Source organism: Oryza sativa, chromosome 6, assembly GCF_034140825.1.
Source record: "Oryza sativa Japonica Group chromosome 6, ASM3414082v1".
Lineage (NCBI taxonomy): Eukaryota > Viridiplantae > Streptophyta > Magnoliopsida > Poales > Poaceae > Oryza > Oryza sativa.
The window spans coordinates 30587585-30612641 of NC_089040.1; the positions used below are offsets into that span (position 1 = coordinate 30587585).

Genomic DNA, 25057 nt, shown 5'->3' on the forward strand with positions numbered 1-25057 from the left:
GTGGATATCATATACTAATCTATCTTCTCATTTTTCTTAAAGAAAAATTATAACTATGTAGATGTTATGTAACTAACGAGGGAATATCCTTTAAGAGTTTAAAATTCACTTCCTTACATTTATTGTATATAAAAAAGGAGCAAGCAGATCTCTCCCTCTCTCAGGTTTCCTGAATTCCAGATCTTTACCCTGATGCAATCTTGTTCTGAATCACAACTAGCGCCTTTTTTATAACCATGTCAGCAGCAGAACATACAGAAAATAAAATCACCACTAAGAACTCGTATAAAAAGTACTTAGGAGTACATGACTCCTTTTGTTGTACTTACAAATATAATCCCTCCTTCCCATAAAAAAATAATCTAGTATCGGATGTATCATATCCGGTTTCTACATTCACTTTTTATAGGACGGAGGGAGCACTCAATAATTCCATTATAAATGAACCTTGTTTAGATCATTCGCAGCTAGGCAAGCTTGTCTATATGGATCATGGAACGATTGCAACTGCGGAGGGGAAAAAGAAACAAAAATTCAGCTTTGATTGTTTTCGCTAAGCTACATGAGACAGACAGGAGGTATGGTGACATCTCTTTCTTCGATCGCTACACCAGCATTGCAACTTGGTTGACGACGAACTCGATATGCCGCAGCATATTCCAGTTTTTTCTACCACCTGCCCAGGCGCCGCCTACATGCATTGCATATATATTGCATTGCAGCTGCAGGTAGAAACAGCCACTGAAAAGAGATGACGTCGAGAGCTAGAGCTAGGGAAAATTGACGGCTGAGATAGATAGATATGGATGCATTCACCTCACCAAATGTGGCACATATATATCTAGGCTAGCTATACAATGATTGTCATTTTTGCACAAGTGGAAAAGGTCTGATTGATCAAGGCATGTACCTGTTTGTTTCAAAGAGGCATAAGGAAAAATAGTAAGGGGGTGTATAGATGTAAGGATATAAAGTTTTGGCATGTCACATCAGATATTATATAGGGTGTTACATAGGGTGTTCGGGCACTAATAAAAAAAACTAATTACAGAATCTGTCAGTAAACCGTGAGATGAATTTATTAAGCCTAATTAATCCGTCATTAGCAAACGTTTACTGTAGCACCACATTGTCAAATCATGGAGCAATTAGGCTTAAAAGATTCGTCTCGCAAATTAGTCGCAATATGTGCAATTAGTTATTTTTTGGCCTATATTTAATACTTCATGCATGTGTTCAAACTTTCGATATGACAGGGTGAAAAATTTTAGAGTGGGATCTAAACAAGGCCTTACTCTCTCAGGTTGTTTTCAATGTAACACTGTTGATTTTGATATAGTTTGAGCATTTGTCTTATTAAAAAATAATTATTATTTGTCTTATCATGATTTGTTTTATAAATACTCCAAGCATTACTTATATTTTTTTATATTTGTAATTTTTTAATAATTTGAGTGATCAAATGTATAACTCAAAGTTAACGGCGTCAAACATTAAAAATCGAATGGAGTACTATAAAATTGTTGTGTCAATACATATACACGTGGTATATTAATATGTACATGTTTTGAATTTCCGTGTGCAAATGAGCATAAATATTCCGTTCGATATATGTTCTCTACATGACAACACAAATAAAAACTATTTAGCTAAGTTGGCAATCTAGTCTATGAATTGGTGGACCTTAAATCTTCTTTTTCTAGTGTAATGGTGTGTGTTTTGGTTGTGTGCATCAGAGTTCGGGAGTATTCTCAGTATGATTGTATCACCTTAAACCTTCCATTATCTTAAAAATTATTTTTTTTCATCGCTAAAGAGAATCAAAGAATCATTTGTTGAGCAGTACCATTGACATGTAAGTACCGACCTCAGTTTTCAGCAATATTCTGGTAGCCCTGGAATTGGGAAGAAATATGATGTCAGTCTAGCCCTATCAAAGCGCATTGTTTAAATAAAAATGTATTTCCTCCATCCAATAAAAAACAAATCTAGAATAGGATGTAACATATTCTAGTGCTATTAATCTGGGCAGATGTATGTCTAGACTCGTACTACTAGAATGTGTTACATTCGATACTAGATTGGTTTTTTTATGGGACAGGAAGTACTGCTATAATTGAGAATAGAACGGCAGTAACGTAAATTTGTAGCCTGCTGAACTAATCTTGTCCTTTATTGGATCTGCATCGACCAATCCTAGGTCGAGGTTGAAAGATGCCCTGCCACCAGATCAATTAGACAGTGTACAAAAGCTTTCACATTTTTTTCTCTAGGCAAGTGGATTAATGGTGGGGACAACATCCAATAAAAATGGAGTAATGGAACAAAGGTGGATCAATTAGGAGTGCATGAAGGAAGATATCTGCCTGACTGAATGAGAAAATTGCTGTGTATACATCCATTTGACAAAAAAACTACAATTAGCTAACGAGCCAGGGCACAATTGAGATATGAATAGTTTACATACCTTATAAAATTTCCCAAATAATGCAATATAATATGGTAGGGTGGAATTAATGGTTTAATTAGAAAATTATGTTCTTAATAAAATATATGGTAATAAGCCTATGACCAGATGTCCAGATCTAAGCTATAACATAGTATTATAATCCTATTCTTCATGGTTATGGATGTAATTACCTGATGTTAGCCTTTTTCCTCCATTTTAAAACATACTGTAGCTATTTACTTGTTCACATATATAGTCAGAAGTTATATTTTGATATGAAGAGAGTACGAGTGTATAATATGAATACATAGATGCATAAGACTAACGAAGACCTCCGTCTCACATAGCCACATGCCACAATTTGTAAAATACCCCCTTTGTCTAAAAAAATTTAATCTCTAAATTCGTAGCTAGAGTTTCCCTTTTTAAGATATAGTAGCTTTTTTCTTACACGCAATACTTGATGTCCCATGACTCTTTTTTGCTATGAAATCACCTCACATAGGGGTCATCCTAGACCTACACAAACTAGCAGCTAGTGGTGTTGAATATTGATCATGAAGCAATTGGCCCATCTTATCCAATGCTATTCTCCAAGTGGTTGTCTTAACACTAATTGAACCCAAAATTCTGGCTGACATCATCTAAACTAAACGAACCTCCACCATCTCCTTGTCACAATTTTCATGATCAATTGCATGACAGACCAGCCCCACCACTAATTTGTGGATGCATCTATCACTATAAGCTTTTAGTATAGCTAAGAGTGATTCTTCCAAGGTAATTATTGATCATATATATTAATAAAACCCGATTCCTCAGTGGTCATGTCTTTGCAAGCTTGTCGGCCTCTCGATTACATCAGAGGTTGCTGGGATTCCATCTCTCATTAGCTTATTGCAGCTAGCTAACCATGCTTTTGTTAAGAGTCAAGGTACATTAATTAACTGAAGGACTAGTTCCCTAATGGTCACTTGAAAAATGCAACCACTATAAGAAAATTCCTTTCGATCGATCTATGCTGGTTACTCAGATCGAACGGTTTCCATTCATATTTTACTATATTATTTCATTTGAATCTTTTGCTGAATTTATGCAGTTCAAACTAGACAAATGTTCTTCGGTGAATTTTCACGGAGCTATTTGAAGTAGAATTGCATTTCATTATAACTCTTGCCTCTGTTTGTATAAATATAAATATTTTTGCCTTTTTTTGTCTCTTTGACACAGTGGCCGGTTTAAATCCTAAAAATGACACAGTGTTTTTTTATATAATCATATTGATCAATTTAGACCATATCCACTTTATTCTTTATCAATATGGCAATTTCTAGACACTCAAAGCTAACAGAGTGACTCTTTTTAGCCTTCTCTTGATAATCAGACTCTAACAATCATGCGTTGCATCAGGCAAATTAATTCCCATCCTTTCCTTGTCTTTATAGTGACAGGTGATAAGTACCTGTAGCAAAGGCCAAAAGTTTGCCTCTCAATATGTTCACCAAGGTATTTCACTACTACATAGTAGCTGTTTTCTTTATTAAAAAAATCACTTTCTACTGCTTATTGGTTTCTGCACGTTTCTTTCTGAAATATAACAAAGCAAACGTATTTGAAATATTAACAAAGAAATCATAGTAGTTCCATGTACCAATCGTCTCATCATGATCTAAGCCAAATCTAAACAACTTCGTGTCTACCGCTCCTGTTTTCTCGTACATGGTTTGCAATAGAACAATATTAATATTAACAAGTAGCCAAACATCTTTCCTAGACAGCAACCGGGTGAATTTGCTTTATATATAAAAAAAGGGTATAATAGTAGCATTCAAATCATTGATGCACACTAGCACTAACCACAGCCAGAAATGGCCTGGTTAGAGCCCCCAAAATATTACCAGAAATGCTTGGTGGGCTTTTTTGAGGGACCTTAACTCTCTCCTTGCTTCCCAAACATGGTTAAATTAAATAAAAAAAATGTGCTGACAGGGAGAGCAAACATGGACAAAATTAAGATACAATCAGAAAATGAAAAAGAAATGCTTCAAGAAAGGGTAGACAATATTAACTCCTCCAATGACCAAAGCAAAACAGCCAGCCAACCAACCTCTGAGTAGTAGTCACACCATGACACCAAAGGAAGGAGTAGTCACTGGCCACCAATGATTTGCAGTAGTAACAGATATAGGTCTTAGGCCTCCCTGAGAGGCTGAGAGAGAGAGAGAGAGAGAGAGAGAGAGAGAGAGATTTGGTGTTGGATAGGAGAAGAGAGTGGAGACAGTGGGGGTGAGAGGATTGGAAGCATCCAGATTCTGAATCTCCTGCAAGCCTACTTCCTGTTATCTTCTTTGGGCTTTCAGGTGAGGCTGAGATTTCAAAGATCCATCCTTTTATCTGCACTGCTGCTGTTCTCTCTGTTCTTTGGATTTCTTGGCATCGTTCTTGCGAGATTCAACTGCTTTCATTCATAATTTCTGCTGGTCTTACTAATTTGTCAGGGATTCAGACCTCATTTCTTGCTTTAATCCTCTCCCATTTCTGATTCTGTTCACTCTATCTCATTTCATATGCTTTCATGGGAATTTCTTCGGTTGTTGTACTAGATATGAGAGATATCCATGTGTGATTCACTTGAACTGTTCCAAGAATTTCATGCTGATTTTTAGTTGTTTTTTTTCTTCTGCCTCTGAATATCTGATGCTGTGAATCTGGGCTTCAGAGTTTGTATATGCTGTCCATGCTTCTCTCGGACAGACAGGACGGCATATACTCAAGCTGTACACGGGAAATTTCTCCAAAAAAGAGTGCCGAATGTGAGAATCTCGTGTGTCCTTTTTTTTTCTTCTTTTCTTTTTTGCTTTTTGCGAAACTCCAAAAACGTTCCTTTGTGATTTTTTATGTATTGAAAAGAAATTTCTGTAACTCAGATAGACAGTTGGAAAATTACTGTACTGTAGTCAACAGACAAGTAATGTTATCTGCAACTTTTACATTTTTTTTTGAGAGGAAAGCTTTTTTTTTTTGTGATTTTTCGTGTTCCTTTTACTAGTGAGCAAATATGTGGAATCTTATCCGTGATTTTTCTAGGGAACTGATTTTTCTGAGTATTTATGTTAATGTAATTACTGCACTACCAGAACTTAATAGAAATGATTAATAACTCAGATCTAAATATTTCGGCGTAATACATAACATACTCAGGGTCTCAGACACTAGAACCTCCTCTTGTGTAAATTGCTAGTTATCTACACAATTTTTTTTATTATAAGCAAGCTTCTTATGAACGCATATATCTGAGAAATATTTAGATTACGAATATGTTTCGCTGACTATTAAAATTTATCTCACTGTACTCTTGCAGCAAGCATCCATTGTGATGCACTGGCCAGTGGATGATAAAGCCATCAATCAACTGAACCAGCATGAGCTCCCAGAGTGTTGTTGCAGTGAAGCAGATTACTGCTCCGGACAAAATAGTGGAAACCTGTCCATCCACAAAACATTCTGCACATAAGCTGTTCGATGTTAAACCGGATTTTCAAGGGTTGATAGATGACAATTTGTCATCCTCCAGTCAGTCCTCAAGCATCAAGATTGAGCTGATCAGATCATCAAGCTTGCCAAATATACTGCCGTTTCAGAAAAGAAGCTCTGAACCTGAACCTGAAAGTCCACTGTCTCATGTTTCACATCCCAATGTTTCAGAGCCAGTTTACTCAAATTCTTCAACCTTCTGCACAAGTTTGTTTTCGTCGTCGTCGATGGAGACGGAGCCGTGCCGGCAATTGGGCACTCTACCATTCCTGCCTCACCCTCCTAAGTGTGAGCAGCAGGTTTCAGCAGGGCACTCATCAAGCTCCTCCCTGCTAGTACCTGGTGGTGATGGTGATATTGGCAATGCTCATGATGAACCTGAACAGTCAGATGATCTGAAGGATTTCCTCAATCTCTCTGGAGGAGATGCTTCTGATGGCAGCTTCCATGGAGAAAACAATGCCATGGCTTTTGCTGAGCAGATGGAGTTCCAGTTCTTGTCTGAGCAGCTAGGGATTGCCATCACTGACAATGAGGAGAGCCCTCGGTTAGATGTGAGTTTATTCATTGCCTTTACTGAAACATTTTCTTCACTGTAAATTGAGTAGTCCATTGATCTTCTTACACAACAATTCTTTTATTTTCAGGACATATACGGCACGCCGCCGCAACTTTCATCACTTCCAGTATCATCTTGCTCCAACCAGAGTGTACAGAAAGCAGGATCTCCTGTGAAAGTTCAGCTTAGCTCGCCTCGGTCATCTTCGGGATCCGCGACAACTAACAAGGCGAGGTTGAGGTGGACACTGGAGCTCCATGAGCGTTTTGTAGAGGCTGTGAACAAGCTAGATGGACCTGAAAGTAGGGTGGCCATAAATGCTTTGCAATTTTCAGTACCTTAAAAGGAATAATTTTGAAGTTGTCTAAATGGTTTATTTCATTATCTCATACAGAGGCAACTCCTAAAGGTGTGCTGAAACTTATGAAAGTAGAAGGCCTGACTATCTACCATGTAAAGAGTCATTTGCAGGTATCAGTGTATCACTTTATATTCATTTACTACCATTTTTACTGGAAAATCAAGCACCCTTCTATGTTTTCATATTTTGCTTACAGTTTCTCTGTCCTTATTGTGCAGAAGTATCGCCTCGCAAAATATCTCCCAGAGACTAAGGAAGGTAAATTGAGAAAATAGTTGATATCTTTTTTAGATTGTTTTGTCATTCTGAATACTGAATTACTGATGCATGCTATATGCAGACAAGAAGGCATCCTCAGAGGATAAGAAATCTCAGTCAGGTAGCAGTGGAAATGATTCAGTCAAAAAGAAGTAAGCCTTCTAATTGCTCACACCAGAACTCAGAAACATAAACACTGTGATCTTAGAACTTACAACTACTAAATTTCCATTGTCCCATTTCTTAGGAACTTACAAGTGGCAGAAGCTCTACGAATGCAAATGGAGGTTCAGAAACAGCTTCATGAACAGTTAGAGGTGCGTATCAGAAACTCTAGAATGCAGGGTTTGCAATCCGTCTGATGTTGTAGTATCATTCTTCATCTGCACTTGTGATCATTGTTCATCTGCCATCACTATAGTGAATTTGGTCAAAATCAAATAATATGCTGCAAGTGTTCAGTGACCAAATTTTCAGTTAAATCAGTACACATATTCAGGAAAAGCATGCGGCTCACAAATAATCCGAACTAGATATCCCCAATCCATACAATTTATACCTTTTTCAATCACCAGGTGCAAAGGCAACTGCAGCTGCGAATCGAAGAACACGCAAGATACCTGCAGAGAATACTGGAAGAGCAGCACAAGGTCAGCATCAGCAGCAACTCCCTCTCACTGAAACCCCCAGCCGAATCGCAACCGGAATCGCCAAAACCAACATCAGAAAAGAAGGAGGCCGAATCCGAAGCAGGCGCCGCCACTTCAGCTCAGCCATCATCCGAGGATAAATCACCAGACGCAGAATGCAAGTCGTCGCCGCCGGTGGGTAGCAAGAGAGCTAGGGTTCATGTCGGCGATGAGCACCAGTGTTCATAGCTTGTGTAGAGAGGAAGAAGGCAAGGATTTCTCAGCTGCATGCAAATGCATCTCTCTTCTTGAGAATTTTAGCCACTGTATATAAATTTGGACTTTTGGGGAATGAGAATCTGAATTTGGAAGCAGATAAATTATAATCAAAAATCAAAATATGGACTTACAAAATTTTATAGGATTTGTTTTGCAGCAAGTAATAAATTGAAGCTAAGACTGAGTGTGAACGCGTGCTAGGGATTTCTTGGTCAAGCCATGGTCAATGGGGAGTCAATTTCTTTCTGCCCCCTTTCTTTCCATGTTTTTACCAAAATGCCCCTCGACCTCACCTGAAACGGCAAAATGCCAAAAACCCGCTTCGATCATCTTGCTCCAAAGCTTACCCCTTTCGGGCTTTCTCCTCATCGCTTCTCTTCTCATCTCCACCCGTGAAGAGCGAATTGCTCAAGCCCTAGGAGGCGACGAGGGGGAGTACGGCGAGGGGGGGAGGTCGCGGGGATCGTCGTCGGCGGGAGGAGGCGCGGCGGGGCTGCCGGTTGCTGCTGCGCGCCCCCCTTTGCTTCGTTCGCGCATGGGAGAAGAGGAGGCAATGGTAAAAATTCTTTTGTAGATGTTGGGGTTTTGGAGTGGATTCTGGTGGTGATCCGGGGATGTATGTAGGAGTAGGAGCCCATCTATGCTGTGGGAGAAATCGGGGTTGGAGCGTGTAGAAGCCGTACCCCCCTCCTCCCCTTTTTTTTTACTCGTTTTAGGTTTTAGGTTTTGATTGTTTAAGAGTTACTTAGTTTGTATAATGTTGGATTTCAGTAGGCTTTTGAGTCGATTAGATTGAGAGATCATACGGCTAGGTTATCCGAAATGGAGAATTTTAGCAAACGAGGATTTCCAGGAAGGGGGTAAATAATAATAGTTCTTAACAACTTTGGATCAGTGCACAGTCTCACATCTTTTACACGCTTTGCGAGCGAAACGGAATGGAGAATTTTAGCAAACGAGGATTTCCAGGAAGGGGGTAAATAATAATAGTTCTTAACAACTTTGGATCAGCGCACAGTCGCACATCTTTTACACGCTTTGCGAGCGAACTTGTTTCGCTGCATAAGGTAATTTTGGCATGCCCATGTGTTGCCTCTGATGTATTATCACTATAGAGTTAGATATATTTTATAAATTTTGTGCTGAAGGTGGTTTCCACGTTTGCCGATAGCTTTCGTTACTGTAGAGTATAGACTAAGAGAGGAACATTGGCCATGTAATGATCTATTTACATGCTTACAGAAGGAAGTATGGTGAAAGTGGAAAATTCTTGAACCGACCTGTCATGGTTGCTGTTAAAAAGTGTTAACTCATTGTGTGACCAGAGTTGTACCCTTCTTCTTTTGGTAAATATGCATCAGAATGTAGATCATATGATCATATCTTTTTATGTTTTTCTTGAGGCAAGTTGTATAAAAAAAATGAGCATTCTGTACCACCACATAATACCATGTTTGAACTTCAAATGTATGATGCCTAACAATTTCTGTTTTCATTTTTTCTTAAAATTTTTTGGGTGGATTGGATCTTAGGATTCTTTAAAACTGTTGTTTATCATGTGTTTTATATGGTGCATTCTGTGATCTTAGTAGTCATCATGTACCATCATATTGGTGAGCAAGCAGATGAAATCTGATAACTTATGAAACTTTACACACTGGATAATGTTGGGAATAAGACAATGTTAGTTACTTTGCATTACATAATATGCCTTTATAACTATTCTTCAGGTTTGCACTACCCAAGATACTCAGAGAAGGAGGCTTGAAAAGGAAAAGCATGGCAAAACTGTCGATAAGGAAACACAGAAGGTGAGCTGTAATTACTGTGGGAAGGTGGTTAGGACATACAACCGTCTGGAGCACCACTTAGCGGGCATCAGGGGCAATGTTTATCCTTGCAGCTTAGTACCTGACAGTGTCAGGCAAAGCATAAAGAGTTCACTAGAGGCTCGCAAGAAAGATTGGATAGCCCGAAAAATAGGAAAACATAAATCTTCTGAGCTTCCTCCAGTAAGAAATCTATCCCTCACATCTGCTCATGCCTGCCGACCTCTTTTGCAGCCAATTACATCCGGTACGGATCAAGAAGGCTCTGTTAGTTGGCACCGCTGCTTTGTTCACTTCACAAATAATTTGGTGCAGCCCGGGGAAACTACACAAGTAAATGCCCATGATGTTTCTTGCAATGCAAGTTCATCTCAGAAGGGAGGCCAGACTATAGAAGTAACTAGGCCTCCATATCAAAATCCGTGTATGATGAATAAGCCACCGGAAATATCTTCAGGGCAGAGAATTGATCCATTGAGTTTCTCTATGGAGAATTCTTCATCACAGATGCAAGATTCGGAATCCTCAAAGGAGCCAACTAATGATTACTTGAATTCTCAGGCAAGAAAGTCAATAGGCAAGCTCATCTTTGAAGCTGGACTTGAGCCTGGTATTCTCCACTTGCCATCTTTCAAGGACATGGTTGATGTGCTTGCCTGGGCCCAGGTGGCAATCCCTACTTATGAATCGATTATGGAGGAGCAACTAAGAGAAATTCAATGCCATGCAAGGGATCTCAAGAAACACTGGGAAATGAATGGCTGCAGTGTAATTTTGGATACCTGGGAGAGTCGATGTGGTAAAAGCTTCATTAGTGTTTTGGTGCATTGCAGTAAAGGCATGTTGTTCATCAAATCAATGGATGTCTCTGATATCATTGATGACGTGGATGAGCTAGCAGTAATGCTTTTCCGTGTGGTGGAAGAGGTTGGTGTCCTCAACATTGTTCAGGTTATCACAAATGATGAGTCACCTTATATGCAAGCAGCAGAGCATGCCGTGCTAAAGAGATATGGCTACTCGTTCTTCTTCACACTATGTGCTGACCATTGCATCAACCTTCTGCTTGAGAACATAGCAGCACTTGATCATGTCAATGAGGTCCTAATCAAGGCAAGAGAAATTACCAGGTTCATTTATAGCCATGCAGTGCCAATGGAACTGAAAGGGAAGTATATTCAGGGCGGCGAGATTCTGAGCAGTTCTAATTTAAAATTTGTGGCAATGTTCATCACATTAGGGAAGTTAGTATCTGAGAGAATAAATTTGGTGGAGATGTTTAGCTCGCCTGAATGGGCTTCCTCTGATTTGGCTTCTAGAAGTTCATTCAGGCATGTCTATGAAGTAGTAAAAACTGATAATGCATTTTGGAGTGCTGCTGCTGATATTTTGAAGCTTACGGATCCACTTATCACTGTGTTGTACAAACTGGAAGCTGATAATTGCCCAATAGGTATCTTGTATGATGCTATGGATTGCGCAAAAGAAGACATAAAGTGCAATCTTCGAGACAAACATGGTGATTATTGGCCTATGGTTGATGAGATATGGGATCATTACTTGCATACCCCAGTCCATGCTGCCGGTTATATTCTGAATCCAAGGATCTTTTACACAGAAAGATTCAGTTATGATACTGAAATCAAAAGTGGGACCAATGCCTGTGTAACCCGTCTGGCCAAAAACCATTATGATCCTAAGAAAGTGGCCATACAAATGGATAGGTATCGACGCAAATCAGCTCCTTTTGATTCAGACTCAGCAATTCAGCAAACAATGGAAATACCACAAGGTAAAGTATAGCATATTCTCATGTAAAATGTCCCTCAATCACATGTTATTGCGAGCTCATGTACAGTGTTTAGACACAGCAAGATATAATAATGTTACAAGGTTTTCCATGGATCTGGCATGTGCATTACTAACTAAGATGCACTACAAAAGCATATTTGTTATGTGCAAAGTGGCATAAAGATTATCATATTTTTTGTTAAAGCCAGAATGTTGTTGTAGTTCTAAGAAAAAGTCAGAATGTTGTACTAAGTCAATTAGAGTTAGACTGTTAGTCTACTTGTCAACATGGTAAATCAGGTTCTGTTCTCCGCCTGAACGATACACAAAACATATATATAAGAGTGAATTTAAACAAAGTGCTTTGATATCCCCTTCGATGCAAATATGAGGTCTCTTTTGCACCTTTTATACTGGCTCTCCTTTTCTAATTGACGTAAGGACACTAAGGTTACCTTTAGAACAAGTGGTTTTATCTTTCATTTCACTTGGGCATTAATGTGAGGTTATCTTTCTAGTTTGTCTTCACTCCTACCCCCCCCCCCCCCCCCAAAACTGGTTCCCTCCCGTGTTACACTGATGCAAACACTTCCCATGTAATAGGCAACCTGCCACAGCCTGAACTGTTTGACTTGCTTAAGTTGTAGTAGTAGAAAATCTTCTCTTCGATGTTTAGAACTGGAACTAACGAATGCAGTTGTTGCTTTTGTTCATATTAAAGAAACACATCCTTACCATCTCTTACTTTTAAATTGCAGTTCGTTGGTGGTCGGCACATGGGACTGACACCCCTGAGCTGCAAACGTTTGCGATCAGGATCTTGAGCCAAACATGCTTCGGTGCTTCCATATACAACATTGACCGGAGCATATCCGAGCAGCTGCATGTTGTGAAGAGGACATATCCTGAGCAAGAGAGGTTCAGAACGATGGAGTATCTACACTACAATCTTCGCCTCGCCCATTGTGAGCCATGCGTACGCGGTGCTTCTGGGGCTCAACAGCATAGTAGGCTCACTAGTCAACTGGGTGACTGGATCTCATCAGGGCAGACCACCTCCTATTACAAGTGAGAAAGTGCTATGGTCTGGAGCAGTGCTTTCAGCTCTTTTTTGGGTCTTTCTGGCATTATGCTTATCCTCCAGACTCTGACAAAGCATTTCTTAGTGCTCGTACTATGCTGTTTCTTTGTTGGATTACCTGGTTTAGTTTCAGTCAAATCACCTCTGTAGTTTAACCATGTTACAAAATGGAAAACGACAGGTGAACATAGTGTTTTGGTGGCATTACCTGTGTTGAATTACCCTCCTTGTTTACTCTCATTTATGATATCGACATATGGCATTATATCTAATACATGCTTTCTCTGTTAATACAAATATATGTACATATGTCTAGATTCCAACCCAAAATTAATTTCTTTTAACATAGGGAGTATGCATGATCTTTATTGTCTTTTCTCATCATATGCTTCTTATATACTTACGAAAACTGTTAGTGATATTATTAGTATATTTAATGGGCCGACAGGCTTTGGCATGTTTCAGAGTTTCAGCTGGAGGAGCTTTTTTTTTTTCTTTTCTTTTTTCCAGTAATTTCCATGTTCGAGTTTCGGCACTTGGCAGTAGTAGAGCTTATCTGCATTCCATTTCGATTGACCACCAGAAAGAAGGAAAGAGTGTTCACTGTTCACTGCATATCTGACTCTTCTCAGTGTCTGCTGCCCCTCTCGGTCGGTGCGGCTCTGCCGGCACCACTCTCCACTCTCCCTGTCGCGAGGTCACCGCCCCAGTGTTGCCAACTTGCCATTGAATTCACAGGAGTGAATGGTAGTTGAGGTTGGACCCTCGACATATGTCAGAGCCTGTACTGTAGTAAGTTATCTTAGGATGTGTTTAATTACTAGTACTAGTTGTTGTTTGTGGGGTTTTCAGGTTTAAAAGCAGGTTAATCCTAGAGTATGTACCATGCTAAAATGGGTGGAATTTGTTCTGGATCCGTGACAGTGGGGTGGTCGCTGCCTCTGATCCGATCCTTGGGCTCCGGGCCGCGTGCTGGAAGGAAGGGCCAAGCTTTGGCTGGCTGCCACTTTGCCACGGTAACCGTAAACAAAACCGTCAAAACAAAGTGGAAAGCGTAGCGTTCTAGCAACGCAACGAGCGAGCCGGACAACGGACTCGCCTCGGACTCCTGGCTTAGCTAGCGGCTAGCTTAGCTCTCGTTCTCTTGGGTTGGGTATTTGGGGTTGGATGGCGAAGCGGTCGTGGGCATCGGCGCGCGGTTCGCGGCGCCATGCCTCCCCCGCCCAACCTGTCCCCTTCTTCCTTCCTCTCGTCACGTATCGCTACGAACTATCAACTACTCCCTCCGTTTCAAATGACACCATTGACTTTTTAGCATATGTTTAACCGTTTGTCTTATTCCAAAAAAATTGTGAAATATGTAAAACTATATGTATACATGAAAGTATATTTAACAATGAATCAAATGATATGAAAAGAATAAATAATTACTTAAATTTTTTGAATAAGACGAATGATCAAACACGTACTAAAAAGTCAACGGTGTCAAACATTTTGAAATAGAGGGAGTATAATATACAGGCTGAGTTGGCTTGTGGTGCTTCCCAGCCTTCACTGTATGTCTGTATCGTTTTTCACGCGCGTGCTTCCCAAACTATTAAAATTTACATCTTTTATAAAAAAACATATTCTATAGAAAATTTGCTTTAGAAAATCATATTAATCTAGTTTTAAAAGTTTTTCTAATTAATACTTAATTAATCATACGTTAATCTGCTTCGTTTTTTCATGGGAGATTCTGAACCTCTTTGGGGAGCTTCTAAATTAGAAACTTTTCAAAACAATCTAATTTTTTAAGTTTAGATTACGAGAAGGTGTGGTCATAAAATTTAAAAAATAAACTAGAAATAGAAATAAGGAGCTGAAAACTCAGCTTTTTCAAATCCTTAAAAACCGGCTACCAACTTTATCAATTGTTTCTCACGGTATTAAGCTCCCAGACAGGTCCTACTACGTGTGTTCCCAGGTGGGTCGTGGTGTCGCGCTCGCTCGTCTGCCCCCGCCTTTCTCGAGCTGCGGGTTGGGTTTGGCCACCCACTCCGCGTCCGCGTCCGCCTCCCCCGACACGCCACACTACACTACTCGTACATTTCAAATTTTGAAGTACTGGTCAGCAAGTTTTTACTCTCTCCTCGCTCCCACTCCCACCCACACTGCTCACGCTGCCATTGTCGCAGTGTTTGCACTTCATTCCATTCCATTCCACCTCCACTGCTTCGTCTTCTCTTCTCTTCTCCGAGTACGGTGACAGGGAGTGCAGGTTCGCGCGCCACCATGCCGCCGCTGTCGCTGTCGGCCAAGGCGAGGAGGGGCTTCTCCTCGTCGTCGTCCTCCGCCTCCGCCGCCGCGTCCTCCTGCAGGTCGCAGCTGGAGCAGGACGTGAGTGATCCACTTCCCTTCCTACCCTCGTTTTCAATCGGATGCGATGTGACTGTGATTGAGAGGATGGAGAGAGCAATGGTTTGCAGGTGAAGAAGCTGCAGAAGGCGCTGCAGGAGGAGACGACGCTGCACGCCATCCTCGAGAACGCGCTCCACCGCGCCGCGCTCACTCTCGCCGACATGTCCTACCTCCCCACCAACGTACGACGCGCGCACCCATGTCGATCTGCATTTCGATTGATTGGATTGGTGTGTTCTTGGTTTCTGAAGCTCCATGAGTTTGCAGGCACAGGAGCTGCTCTCCAACATCTCCATCCTGGAAGGCACCATCTCCAAGCTGGAGGACGACATGGTGTCCCTGCATTTTCAGCTCATCCAGGAGCGGAACGAGAGGAGGCTCGTCGAGTACCGCCTCAAGCAGGCGCCGCCGCCACCGCAGCTGCAGCTGCAGCAGCCACGCTCCGTCTGCTCCTGCCACTCCACCAAATCCGAATCAGATGTATGGACCCTCTTCTCCTTTCCTCTTCAGTACTGTATTTCTGAATAGTATTTGCATAGGTACTGAATTTCTGAATAATCTGTCCTCTTCAGTATATGCATTGCTGAATAACAATGACTCTGAATCATCATTAACAATGACTGAATTCAGCATAGCCATCCTCTTTCAACATGGTCCATAACTCCAATTTCCAAGAATTGGCTCCTATGGTTTCATATTCATATATGGACCTAATTCAGATGAAGAGTTGAGTACACTACCTATATGCTATTGATGCTTAACTTTGTGAATTCATGTTGCTACTAGGACACCGCAAACGAGAAGTCATGTAGAGTGGACAAGGTTTATCCTTTTGCTGTCCTGCACGACTCAGCTATGAAACTACAGAGGCAGCTTTCATCCAAATGCTTTGGCAATCCTAATCAGCTTTCGGAGGACATCGTTCGCTGCATGAAGAACATCTTCATTTCCTTGTCAGATTCCTGCAGGGAGTCCTCGAGGACTCCCTCGACGGAGAAGCAGCAGTCTGGACCATCTCCTAGCGGAAACTATTCAATTTCTGCATTCTGGTCGCTGTCCGAACCAACTTCCATATCCTCCTGGGTGCAGAGTCCTCAGGTCGATTTGAACTACAACAATAATCTATTAGCTTCAGAGACCGTCTTTGATCCGTACAAAGCTCGCGAGAAGCTTAGTTGGGCTGACATTGGGAGCTACGGTGCAGCGGCTGAAGTTTCGTGGATGTCAGTTGGGAAGAAACAACTTGAGTATGCTGCAGAATCACTAAGGAAATTCAGGTAACATATCTGACAATCTGTGTACCAAAAATGATTCAATGCACTTGTTTTAGCTCAAGGAAACACCACCTTTGTACTTTTATTTCTGTTCCATTTGTATTACAACATGGGAACATTCTTGTTTTCTTGATTTTCTTTTTCCTTCTTAACATTTGGATCCACTCATCCATACTATTGGCACTTATCTGAGCGCAGATTGCTGATTGAACAATTGGCAGAAGTAAACCCAATTCACCTCGGTGATGACGCAAAGTTGGCATTTTGGATCAATTTATACAATGCACTGATGATGCATGTGCGTATTTTGCAAATTCACTTCACTTGTATATAACATTATGTTACAGTGAGTGATAATGCTTGCTTTATCTCTTTTACAGGCTTATCTTGCTTATGGCGTTCCACGGAGTGACATAAAATTATTTTCCCTAATGCAAAAGGTTTGTTTGGAAAACTTTATTCTTATTTACTGGTTGTTTCTCCCCTCATTTGGTGTTTGAAGTAATGAACACACAACTAATTTTACTTATCGATACATCTGTTCGATGAATGATGTTGCTCGTCTGTCTGAATAATAATATCGCCTTTGATTTATTTTAGGCCGCATATACAATTGGAGGTCACTCATTCAGCGCTGCATTCATCGAGTATGTGATTCTGAAGATGAAACCTCCAAATCATAGGCCACAAATGGTATGTGAACTGGCATCCAACTGACAAAGCTGCTTGTTTTTTTTTACATTTTGCCCTGTCAACGTAAACTGATGGCAGCTACTTCTTTCTTTTTGAGTAAGGCTCTGCTTCTTGCCCTTCAGAAGATAAAAGTGCCTGAGGAGCAGAAAAAGTTTTGCATTGGGTCACCTGAGCCACTCTTGACATTTGCTCTCAGCTGTGGATTGTACTCTTCTCCTGCGGTAAACTAGCTCACTCATTTGTTGATTCCTTCATTGGCATTGACCAGTATAGCATGCATCCTGATTATTTCCTCTGCTGAGCTTAATGATAACAAAGGACGAATTATCACTACAGGTGAAGATATATACAGCAGGCAATGTAAGGGAAGAACTCCAAGATGCACAACGTGATTTTATTAGAGCATCGGTAGGAGTCAGTCGAAAGGGGAAACTTCTGGTCCCTAAAATGCTGCACTGTTTTGCCCGCGGTTTTGTTGACGACAACAGCTTCCCTATCTGGATATCACATTTTCTACCTCAGCAGCAAGCTACTTTTGTTGAGCACTGTGTGTCTCAAAGGCGGCAAAGTCTCCTGGGCACCCGCACATTTGGCATCATTCCGTTTGATTCTAGATTTCGGTACCTCTTCTTGCCAGATATGGGATTTTCAAATTAACTGCCCTGACATGTTTCCCCATCCAGATAACATAGAAGGTAAAGTACAACATTGTTACCCTATTTTAAGTTTTCACTCTAAATGGTTGATTGTAATAAAATGTATTACAATTTTACATGTCCTGCACTAACATATTTGCGTGTCTAACAGCCTAACATGAGAAACACAGTGACCAAGTCTCCTGAGCAAACCTATTGGTTACAGTTGAAACAAGCTTTTGCAGCAAGCAAGTATCTGGATTACAGTATTTCTTAAACAAGCAAATGCACATCCAGTGATCTTGGAAATGCAGGTTTGGTAAAATTTTGAATCGGTATAAGCACTGGATTAAGATTGACATCTTTGGATGTCAGATGTAAAAAAAATCTTCAGCATGTCTTAATAGGTTCCCTTGCCTCGACTTCTTGTCGAACTCAGCAAAACATGTTGTACATTGTATGTGTAGTAGCAAATAAACAATGAAGTTAGTAAAGGAATTCACTGATGATGTTGTGTGCGTACAGCCTACTGCTCATGGTCTTCGACTATTGCATATGTTGGATCTGCCTGCTATGGCATTTGGTCCCATGTATAATCAAGTAAAAGTAAAAGAACAAATCCATAACATATTATGATGCTTCATTCCATGGTGTTTCTCTGTGGAATGATTTAACAAAACAATCTATTTCCTATTGTGCACTAAGTTCACAGGATTCGGTGCCGTATTTTTTGCACTAATTCTTCTCACTGTAACTTCACGGAACAATCTTACCGGATTGTTCAGTTTCTTGTGTAAAATTCAGTCAGTAACCATCCTTGAATCCATGCCTTGCCTTGGTTTGAATTGCTGCAATAGCAGACTATCACAATGTTAGAGCAGCAGCAATGTTTAGTTGTTGCCTGGATATACCATCTTCAACTGTACCTGCTGCTTCTCCTTGTCAAAGCTTTCCTCATTGCCCATCTTCTCCATCCTTGATGAGATTGCAGACATCCGAGCACTCTGCCAAGCTAATTGCATATGAAACACATAAATATATAATCAGAGTGGAGCTCACATAGTACTAGGACTGCACAATTGAATTGAGCTATTCTGAGAGGTGCAATGGCGATAGAACAGGTACCAGTACTGCCGGCTGCGGAATTGTCCCTTGAAAACTACCAGAGGCCTGCAGGTTTAACAGTAATTGAGCTCGAATTATTGGCGAATGAACATATTTTCTGCAGGAATTCAGTGAACATATTTGATCAGGCTACATGAGATTGAGAGAGGGTACTGCTACTTTCTGACGTTGAGGGGGCCCTCGCCGCCGCGGATGCAGGTGGCGACGCACTTGGAGGTGCACTGCAGCGCCTTCGCCGACTTGGGCCGCTTTATCCTCACCTGCTGCTTCCCGTCGCCGCCTGCAAAATCATCCCCACACCCACCTCGTCGTCGTCATCGATCCATCCCCCAGCAAAAGGCGTGAGAAAAACCGCGAGAGATCGGTCTCGCTTACCGGAGAGCGTCTGCGGGATGTTGGAGAAGGTCTCCGGCTGCGGCGGCGGCGTCGAGAGGATCGCCGCCAGCGCCAGCGCCACCACCGCCGGCGCCGCCGCGCGGGCCAAGCCGCCGCCGTTCATCCTCTCCGTCTCCGACGACGCAATCTGCGCGCGCGGGCGCGTGTGTGGCGGGCGCTGCGCCTCTCTGTAGCGGATTTTTTTTTCAACTTTTTTAATTTTTAATTTTAGAAATAAACATTTTCAAAACTTATTTTTAAAATATAAACTTTTGATGACATGAGCCCGCCTAGAATGGCAAAACAATATTGACACGTCCCATACTGCAGACCTGACAGTTTTATTATGCTCGTCAGCTAAGATGGTGTGAATATGTGGTGAAATAACGCTACCACACGACGTGGCCAAATAACGGTGTCACGCTAGTTAGATTGGTGTGTAATGTTGCCACGTTAGTCCGGTCGGCGTAGTAAAAAGGTTCAGATTTAAAAATAAGTTTTGAAATGTTTGTTTTTAAAATTAAAAATTTAAAAAGTTCAAAGAATAAAAAAATCTCTATGTATTGGTGTTGGTGTTGGAGCGCGCTACGGCCGTTCTATCTGGGCCGGGCCCTCTCGTGGGCCGAATCACCCGCGGCCCGCCTGGCCCACTGGCTGCTCGCCGTCGTCACCGCCTCTCAAAAGGGAGGAGGCACGACTACTCCGGCCGGCGGCCGCGTCTCGAGTTCTCGGCGGAGGCGGCAAGCCGGCGAGGGCAACCCACCCACCGACGTCGTGCGGCCGCGCTTGCTGCGTCGCGTGCCCACGCCAATCCCGTGGCGGCGGAAGGAGGAGGAGCAAGCGCTTGGGAGGAGCTAAACCCTAGAGGCGGAGCTCTAGAATCGAATCCCCCCCCTTCCTTCCGCTTTGCGGCGATGAGTCGGCGGCAGGAGATTTGCCGCAACTTCCAGCGCGGAAGGTACCGGATCCCCCCCCTCTCTCATCTCTCTCAGTGAGAACTACGCCATCGATTGATTACCCAGCCATTGATTCGAGTTTTTGATTTGCAATGCTTGTTTCTGAATGATGCGTGCAGTTGCAAGTACGGAGCGCAGTGCAGGTATTTGCATGCCTCCCCTCACCAGCAACAGCAGCAGCAGCAGGCGAAGCCCAACCCGTTTGGATTTGGCACCGGAAGCAGGCAGCAGCAGCAGCCGTCATTTGGCTCACAGTTCCAGCAGCAGCAACAGCAGCAGCAGAAGCCCAATCCTTTTGGTTTTGGGGTACAAGGTGCCAATGCCCAGTCACGTAATGCTCCTGGTCCTGCGAAGGTTTGTCAGCGCTAATCAGAACAAAGGAAATTCTTCAATTGCAGTGTTTTTCCATGTATAGGAATGTGTTGTGTATGACTAATAAAGAAATTGTTGAATCAGCCTTTTCAAAATAAGTGGGTAAGGGACCCCTCGGCCCCGACGAAGCAAACAGAGGCGGTGCAGCCACCGCAGGCGCAGGCTGCCCACACGTGAGTCCATATGCTATATGTTTTGCTTTTGATCTCACCTGATTAATCTTGGGTATGGGCGAATCACCGACATGTTTGTTTTCCAGCTCCTGTGAAGACCCTCAGTCATGCAGACAACAAATTTCTGAGGATTTTAAGAACGAGGCTCCTATTTGGAAGCTTACTTGTTATGCTCATCTCAGAAAGTAAATAATTCATGTCCTATGCTTCAAGCCTTCAAAAGTTGCTCTAGGCCATGCCAAATGTTTGTGCACTTAATAATGCACTTTTGTTTGCATCAGTGGCCCTTGCAATATTAAGGGAGACATTAGCTTCGAGGAACTAAGAGCTAAAGCCTATGAGGAAGGAAAGCAAGGGCATTCTCTGCAATCAATAGTAAGTTTTCCATTTTCCAGCACTCCCAATTCATTGATAGTTTTATCTGTGGATTTTAGCAGAAGTAATACCTGCTTTCATTAGCTTTGCTTACATGGTCTGATCTATGTAAATTTGAATTGATGTGATCTCTTTCAGGTTGAGGGAGAAAGAAATCTACAAAACGCAAAGTTAATGGAGTTTACTAATCTGCTCAATAGTGCACGTCCATCACAAACTCCAAGCTTTCCTACTATGAGTTCCTTCCCTGAAGTGAAAAACAACTCATCATTCGGGGCTTCTCAAACCAATGGACCACCTGTGTTCAGTAGTTTCAGTCAAATTGGAGCAGCAACTAATATTGGACCTGGGCCAGGGTACTACTCTACTAGTTCTTTTGTAAAATATGCAGTGATTGTGTTACTAATCTACTCCCTCCGTTTCACAATGTAAGACTGTCTAGCATTGCCCACATACATATAGATGTTAATGAATCTAAACACATGCATATGTCTAGATTCATTAACATTTAAATGAATGTGGGCAATGCTAGAAAGTCTTACATTGTGAAACGGAGGAAGTATTGAAGAAAGACAATTTAATCAGAAAGCAGCGCTTAGAAAAGTTCTTTAAACACAATTGCAAAGCTCACATATAGTTGATCAATTTTCTAATGCTGTTCATTTGGTTCTGATGTGTGTTAAATGACTGCCTCTCATGCAGAACCACCGCACCAGGAATGCCAGCCAGTAGTCCTTTTGGTCATCCAAGCTCTGCACCACTTGCTGCCCCTACTTTTGGCAGTTCTCAAATGAAGTTTGGAGTTTCGAGTATGTTGCTGAAAGTTTCATTTACTAGATATTTGTACTGTTACATGGAAGAAAGATGGCATATAAGCTTTCACCTAGTGAAATTATAAATATTATTCTATTGAGGGGTAGTTGGAAAGAATATGCTTGCGCCTAATTCAAAAAAGAAGTTTTCAAAAGTTCTGCTTGATAGTAGGTATTGTGGACTAAGATTTTCAAAATATCTATTCTAATACATCTGACTATTTTCTCTTTCATCTATGTTCACAGGCTTTTGTTCCATGATTCCATCCCTTCTGGGAATTAATAACTATTGTGTTGGGTTGCTATTTAACTTTTAGAATTTTGCAGGCGTATTTGGAAACCAGGGTTCAGGTCAACCATTTGGGAGCTTTCAAGCCCCACGTTTTCCCAGTTCGAAGTCTCCTGCTTCCTCTGTCCAGCACAGAGACATTGATAGGCAATCACAAGAGTTGCTTAATGGGATGGTAACTCCTCCTAGTGTGATGTTTGAGGAATCTGTTGGGTAAGTTCTGTGATAATTATAACTGTATACTTGATAAGAATGTATTTCTGCTGATGGGAATACATGTTGCTGTGTTAAATTAGCTTCGCATCATGTTTAATCTTCTTTGTTTATATTCCACAGGAACAACAAAAATGAAAATCAGGATGATAGCATCTGGTTGAAGGAAAAATGGGCAATTGGGGAGGTGTGGGATACTTTCCTCTTGGTCATTTTCGAAGTTCTGTTTGCTAGAAATGTTTGCTCATTTACAACTTTTGTTCCTGCTATGGTACATTTGTAGTTAGTTCTCTATCTCCTTAGTCCTTAATATTGTACGCATGTTCATTTAGTAGTGTTGACATCATGCACAGACTGTGGTCTAGATTATGAATTTGTGGCATGCGCAAGATTATACTTAGAAAGATCTCTACATATCGTACATGTTTGCTTAGTGTGCATCTTCCCGTCTTGCAAATTATCAAGAGTTTGAACAAGCATTGGCTTTACTAACTTGTGCTTTCTTTATATTTGGCAAGTTTCTACAATTTAAATTCATACGAAACTTCCTTTCAGATACCGCTGGATGAACCACCTCAGAGGCACGTTAGCCATGTGTTTTAAGAACTCAAAGGTGTTTTTTTTTGTGTTGTTGAGGCATGAGACCATGAACTACTCAGCTATGATCTGACTTCCTTGTAGTTGGGTTGCCACCATATGTCGTACTTTTCTTGCCCGAGGTATATATGCTCACCTTATACCCTTTTCCCTTCAGTTTGTATGCCATTTATCAGTGGGCCTTGATTCTGGCTGCTATGTTGCAGCTTCATGACGATACAAAGGAATTATACAACAAACAAGAGAATTTGCAAGAGTGAACAGTGAAGGAAGGCTGATGAACCAATGCATTGTTTGGTACCACTTATTTATTCCTGGAACATGAATGTGGGCAACTAGAGCTAACAACCAGCTAACTGCAGTCTTGCCTGTCGAGTTAGTATGTTTTTCTCTCTTTTTTTTAATCTGTAATTGTTTATTCCAATAGTATGTTTTTCTTTTTTTTTAATCTGTAATTGTTTATTCCAAAACTTGTTAGGAAGTTATTGGAATAAGAAACAGTATTGCAATATTGAGTGATTGGCCGGGTAACATTGTCTTGTCCAAATGATTATTTTCGTGCAACATATCCTCTTTCTTTTTCTAGTGAGCCAACTTCCTTAGCAGCAGCAGGACCTGGGGATACAACAAGTTCGTTTGCAGCATCAGCAGTGGCAGGTCCGCGCTCTTGTTACCCATCCGATTAAGATCGGACGATCCTGATGTGCCCTTCGATTCGCCCTCTTCCCCCGACATGGAAACCATCAGAGGCTCGGAGCCATCCGATCGAACAAAATTATCCTGGAGACTGATTTCTTAAAGTTGAATGTGGACTTATGAAGCGATTACTGACCTCTGTTGACTACGATCTATCCTGTCTAGGCCCCTAAATTCTAGACGTATTTTCAATTGAGTATTGTCTTTTTCTATGGACGTATTCTCAATCGAGTGATGTCAAAGAACCTGTACAACATGGTAGGGCATAGGACTTTTTTTTTTTATTTTGAGAACTCATAGGACGTATTTTCAATTAAGAGTAAAGCCCATCACCGGTCTCTAAACTTGTACTGCTGTGTTATCCTGGTCTCTAAACTCGCAAATTGACCGTTCAGGTCTGTATCATCCCAGTCCCTAAACTTATAGATCACTCGTTTACCGTTCAGGTCCTCAAACTTATTCGACTGTATCATCCCGGTCCCTAAACTTATAGATCACTCGTTTAGGTTCTCTAACTTGTTCAGTTGTGTCATCCCGGTCTCTAAACATGATGGTCTAAAAACTTTATATCTAAAAATAATTCATAACTTTTTCATGTGAATTCTAATGAAGACAAACTTTATATCAAAATTGTAGCCCTCGACGCGACCTAAAACTTTGTAGTTAAAAAGTTTTTGAATTAAAACTGTTTAGGGTCCCAAAATATTGTTGCATGTTTATAGATTTTGATATTTTAATTTTAAAATTACATTTTGGGACAAAAAATGACTTAAAATAAAAAAAATCAACTACAAAGTTGTAGATAGCGTCGAGGGCTACAAGTTTGATATAAAGTTTATCTTCATTAGAGTTCACATGGAAAAGTTATGACTTATTTTTAAATATAAAGTTTTTAGACCATCCATTTTGACCCAGATGATATTCAAATCCAAGTTTAGAGACCAGAGTGACACAACTGAACAGGTTGAAGGAACTAAACGAGTGATATGCAAGTTTAGAGACCGGGATAACACAGTCGAACAAGTTTGAGGATCTAAACGGTCGATTTGCGAGTTTAGGGACCAGGATGACACAACAGTACAAGTTTAGGGACCGGTGATGGACTCTACTCTTCAATTAATAAGTATTGTCCAAGAACCTGAGACAGGGTAGGGGGCATTTCCTAGCTAAATTAGGATTGCACATGGATGCTCGCCCTGATCGGATTTGGTTGGCTGGTGCTCTAGATGATGTACTGATGTTGGTGACAGGAGATTGGTCCGGCCTCGAGAAATTTCACGACTTGCCACTGAATATGCAAGC

The 25057-nt window shown here is 41.2% G+C and overlaps 5 protein-coding genes across 7 annotated transcripts; 4 read left to right on the forward strand and 1 right to left on the reverse strand.

Annotated features, from left to right (window-relative positions):
• The first annotated feature begins 4363 nt into the window (after positions 1 to 4363).
• Positions 4364 to 8204, forward strand: LOC4341990 (protein PHOSPHATE STARVATION RESPONSE 3-like). The gene is made up of 8 exons (XM_015788665.3): positions 4364 to 4809; positions 5811 to 6537; positions 6631 to 6844; positions 6937 to 7013; positions 7122 to 7161; positions 7244 to 7313; positions 7409 to 7478; positions 7737 to 8204. The coding sequence occupies exons 2-8, from the start codon at positions 5872 to 5874 to the stop codon at positions 8037 to 8039; spliced, it is 1440 nt and encodes a 479-aa protein (XP_015644151.1). The 5' UTR covers positions 4364 to 4809; positions 5811 to 5871; the 3' UTR covers positions 8040 to 8204.
• A 198-nt stretch (positions 8205 to 8402) lies between these two features.
• Positions 8403 to 13042, forward strand: LOC4341991 (uncharacterized). Of its 2 annotated transcripts, XM_015788664.3 has the most exons (4): positions 8403 to 8625; positions 9800 to 9880; positions 10133 to 11690; positions 12448 to 13042. In XM_015788664.3, the coding sequence occupies exons 1-4, from the start codon at positions 8605 to 8607 to the stop codon at positions 12759 to 12761; spliced, it is 1974 nt and encodes a 657-aa protein (XP_015644150.2). In that variant the 5' UTR covers positions 8403 to 8604; the 3' UTR covers positions 12762 to 13042. The 2 variants fall into 2 exon arrangements, with proteins under 2 accessions (XP_015644150.2, XP_015644149.2); XM_015788663.3 differs by having other exon boundaries at positions 9800 to 11690.
• A 1851-nt stretch (positions 13043 to 14893) lies between these two features.
• On the forward strand, positions 14894 to 18281 carry LOC4341992 (uncharacterized). Its single transcript, NM_001421880.1, has 10 exons — positions 14894 to 15149; positions 15239 to 15352; positions 15438 to 15650; positions 15957 to 16447; positions 16643 to 16742; positions 16825 to 16884; positions 17045 to 17137; positions 17239 to 17358; positions 17474 to 17832; positions 17945 to 18281. Exons 1-9 carry the CDS (start codon positions 15045 to 15047, stop codon positions 17792 to 17794), a joined length of 1617 nt encoding a protein of 538 aa, NP_001408809.1. The 5' UTR covers positions 14894 to 15044; the 3' UTR covers positions 17795 to 17832; positions 17945 to 18281.
• LOC9268105 (uncharacterized) lies at positions 18151 to 19481 on the reverse strand. 2 transcript variants are annotated; one of them, XM_015786431.3, is made up of 5 exons: positions 19273 to 19430; positions 19065 to 19177; positions 18898 to 18942; positions 18699 to 18784; positions 18151 to 18620 (listed from the first exon to the last, which is right to left on the reverse strand). In XM_015786431.3, exons 1-5 carry the CDS (start codon positions 19394 to 19396, stop codon positions 18554 to 18556), a joined length of 435 nt encoding a protein of 144 aa, XP_015641917.1. In that variant the 5' UTR covers positions 19397 to 19430; the 3' UTR covers positions 18151 to 18553. The 2 variants fall into 2 exon arrangements, with proteins under 2 accessions (XP_015641917.1, NP_001408808.1); NM_001421879.1 differs by having other exon boundaries at positions 18260 to 18620; positions 19057 to 19177; positions 19273 to 19481.
• Positions 19482 to 19968: 487 nt separating this feature from the next.
• Positions 19969 to 23590, forward strand: LOC4341994 (zinc finger CCCH domain-containing protein 46-like). Its single transcript, NM_001421878.1, has 11 exons — positions 19969 to 20230; positions 20348 to 20582; positions 20685 to 20773; positions 20860 to 20958; positions 21055 to 21148; positions 21287 to 21504; positions 21851 to 21957; positions 22288 to 22462; positions 22586 to 22649; positions 23018 to 23181; positions 23266 to 23590. Exons 1-10 carry the CDS (start codon positions 20187 to 20189, stop codon positions 23063 to 23065), a joined length of 1173 nt encoding a protein of 390 aa, NP_001408807.1. The 5' UTR covers positions 19969 to 20186; the 3' UTR covers positions 23066 to 23181; positions 23266 to 23590.
• Positions 23591 to 25057: the final 1467 nt, after the last annotated feature.

What these genes read in the sequence shown, in the direction of transcription:
- LOC4341990 (XM_015788665.3), top strand. Translation starts at nt 5,872, where the DNA reads ATGAGCTCCCAGAGTGTTGTTGCAGTGAAGCAGATTACTGCTCCGGAC. An exon ending in AGGAGAGCCCTCGGTTAGAT is followed by an intron (nt 6,538 to 6,630) that starts GTGAGTTTATTC and finishes TTTTATTTTCAG; the next exon opens with GACATATACGGCACGCCGCC. An exon ending in CAAGCTAGATGGACCTGAAA is followed by an intron (nt 6,845 to 6,936) that starts GTAGGGTGGCCA and finishes TATCTCATACAG; the next exon opens with AGGCAACTCCTAAAGGTGTG.
- LOC4341991 (XM_015788663.3), top strand. Translation starts at nt 8,605, where the DNA reads ATGGGAGAAGAGGAGGCAATG. An exon ending in TGGGAGAAGAGGAGGCAATG is followed by an intron (nt 8,626 to 9,799) that starts GTAAAAATTCTT and finishes ACTATTCTTCAG; the next exon opens with GTTTGCACTACCCAAGATAC. An exon ending in AACAATGGAAATACCACAAG is followed by an intron (nt 11,691 to 12,447) that starts GTAAAGTATAGC and finishes TTTAAATTGCAG; the next exon opens with TTCGTTGGTGGTCGGCACAT.
- LOC4341992 (NM_001421880.1), top strand. Translation starts at nt 15,045, where the DNA reads ATGCCGCCGCTGTCGCTGTCGGCCAAGGCGAGGAGGGGCTTCTCCTCG. An exon ending in TATTTTCCCTAATGCAAAAG is followed by an intron (nt 16,885 to 17,044) that starts GTTTGTTTGGAA and finishes GATTTATTTTAG; the next exon opens with GCCGCATATACAATTGGAGG. An exon ending in CAAATCATAGGCCACAAATG is followed by an intron (nt 17,138 to 17,238) that starts GTATGTGAACTG and finishes TTTTTGAGTAAG; the next exon opens with GCTCTGCTTCTTGCCCTTCA.
- LOC9268105 (XM_015786431.3), bottom strand. Translation starts at nt 19,396, where the DNA reads ATGAACGGCGGCGGCTTGGCCCGCGCGGCGGCGCCGGCGGTGGTGGCG. An exon ending in GCGGCGAGGGCCCCCTCAAC is followed by an intron (nt 18,943 to 19,064) that starts GTCAGAAAGTAG and finishes TTAAACCTGCAG; the next exon opens with GCCTCTGGTAGTTTTCAAGG. An exon ending in TTCCGCAGCCGGCAGTACTG is followed by an intron (nt 18,785 to 18,897) that starts GTACCTGTTCTA and finishes ATATGCAATTAG; the next exon opens with CTTGGCAGAGTGCTCGGATG.
- LOC4341994 (NM_001421878.1), top strand. Translation starts at nt 20,187, where the DNA reads ATGAGTCGGCGGCAGGAGATTTGCCGCAACTTCCAGCGCGGAAG. An exon ending in AATATTGGACCTGGGCCAGG is followed by an intron (nt 21,505 to 21,850) that starts GTACTACTCTAC and finishes CCTCTCATGCAG; the next exon opens with AACCACCGCACCAGGAATGC. An exon ending in ATGTTTGAGGAATCTGTTGG is followed by an intron (nt 22,463 to 22,585) that starts GTAAGTTCTGTG and finishes TATATTCCACAG; the next exon opens with GAACAACAAAAATGAAAATC.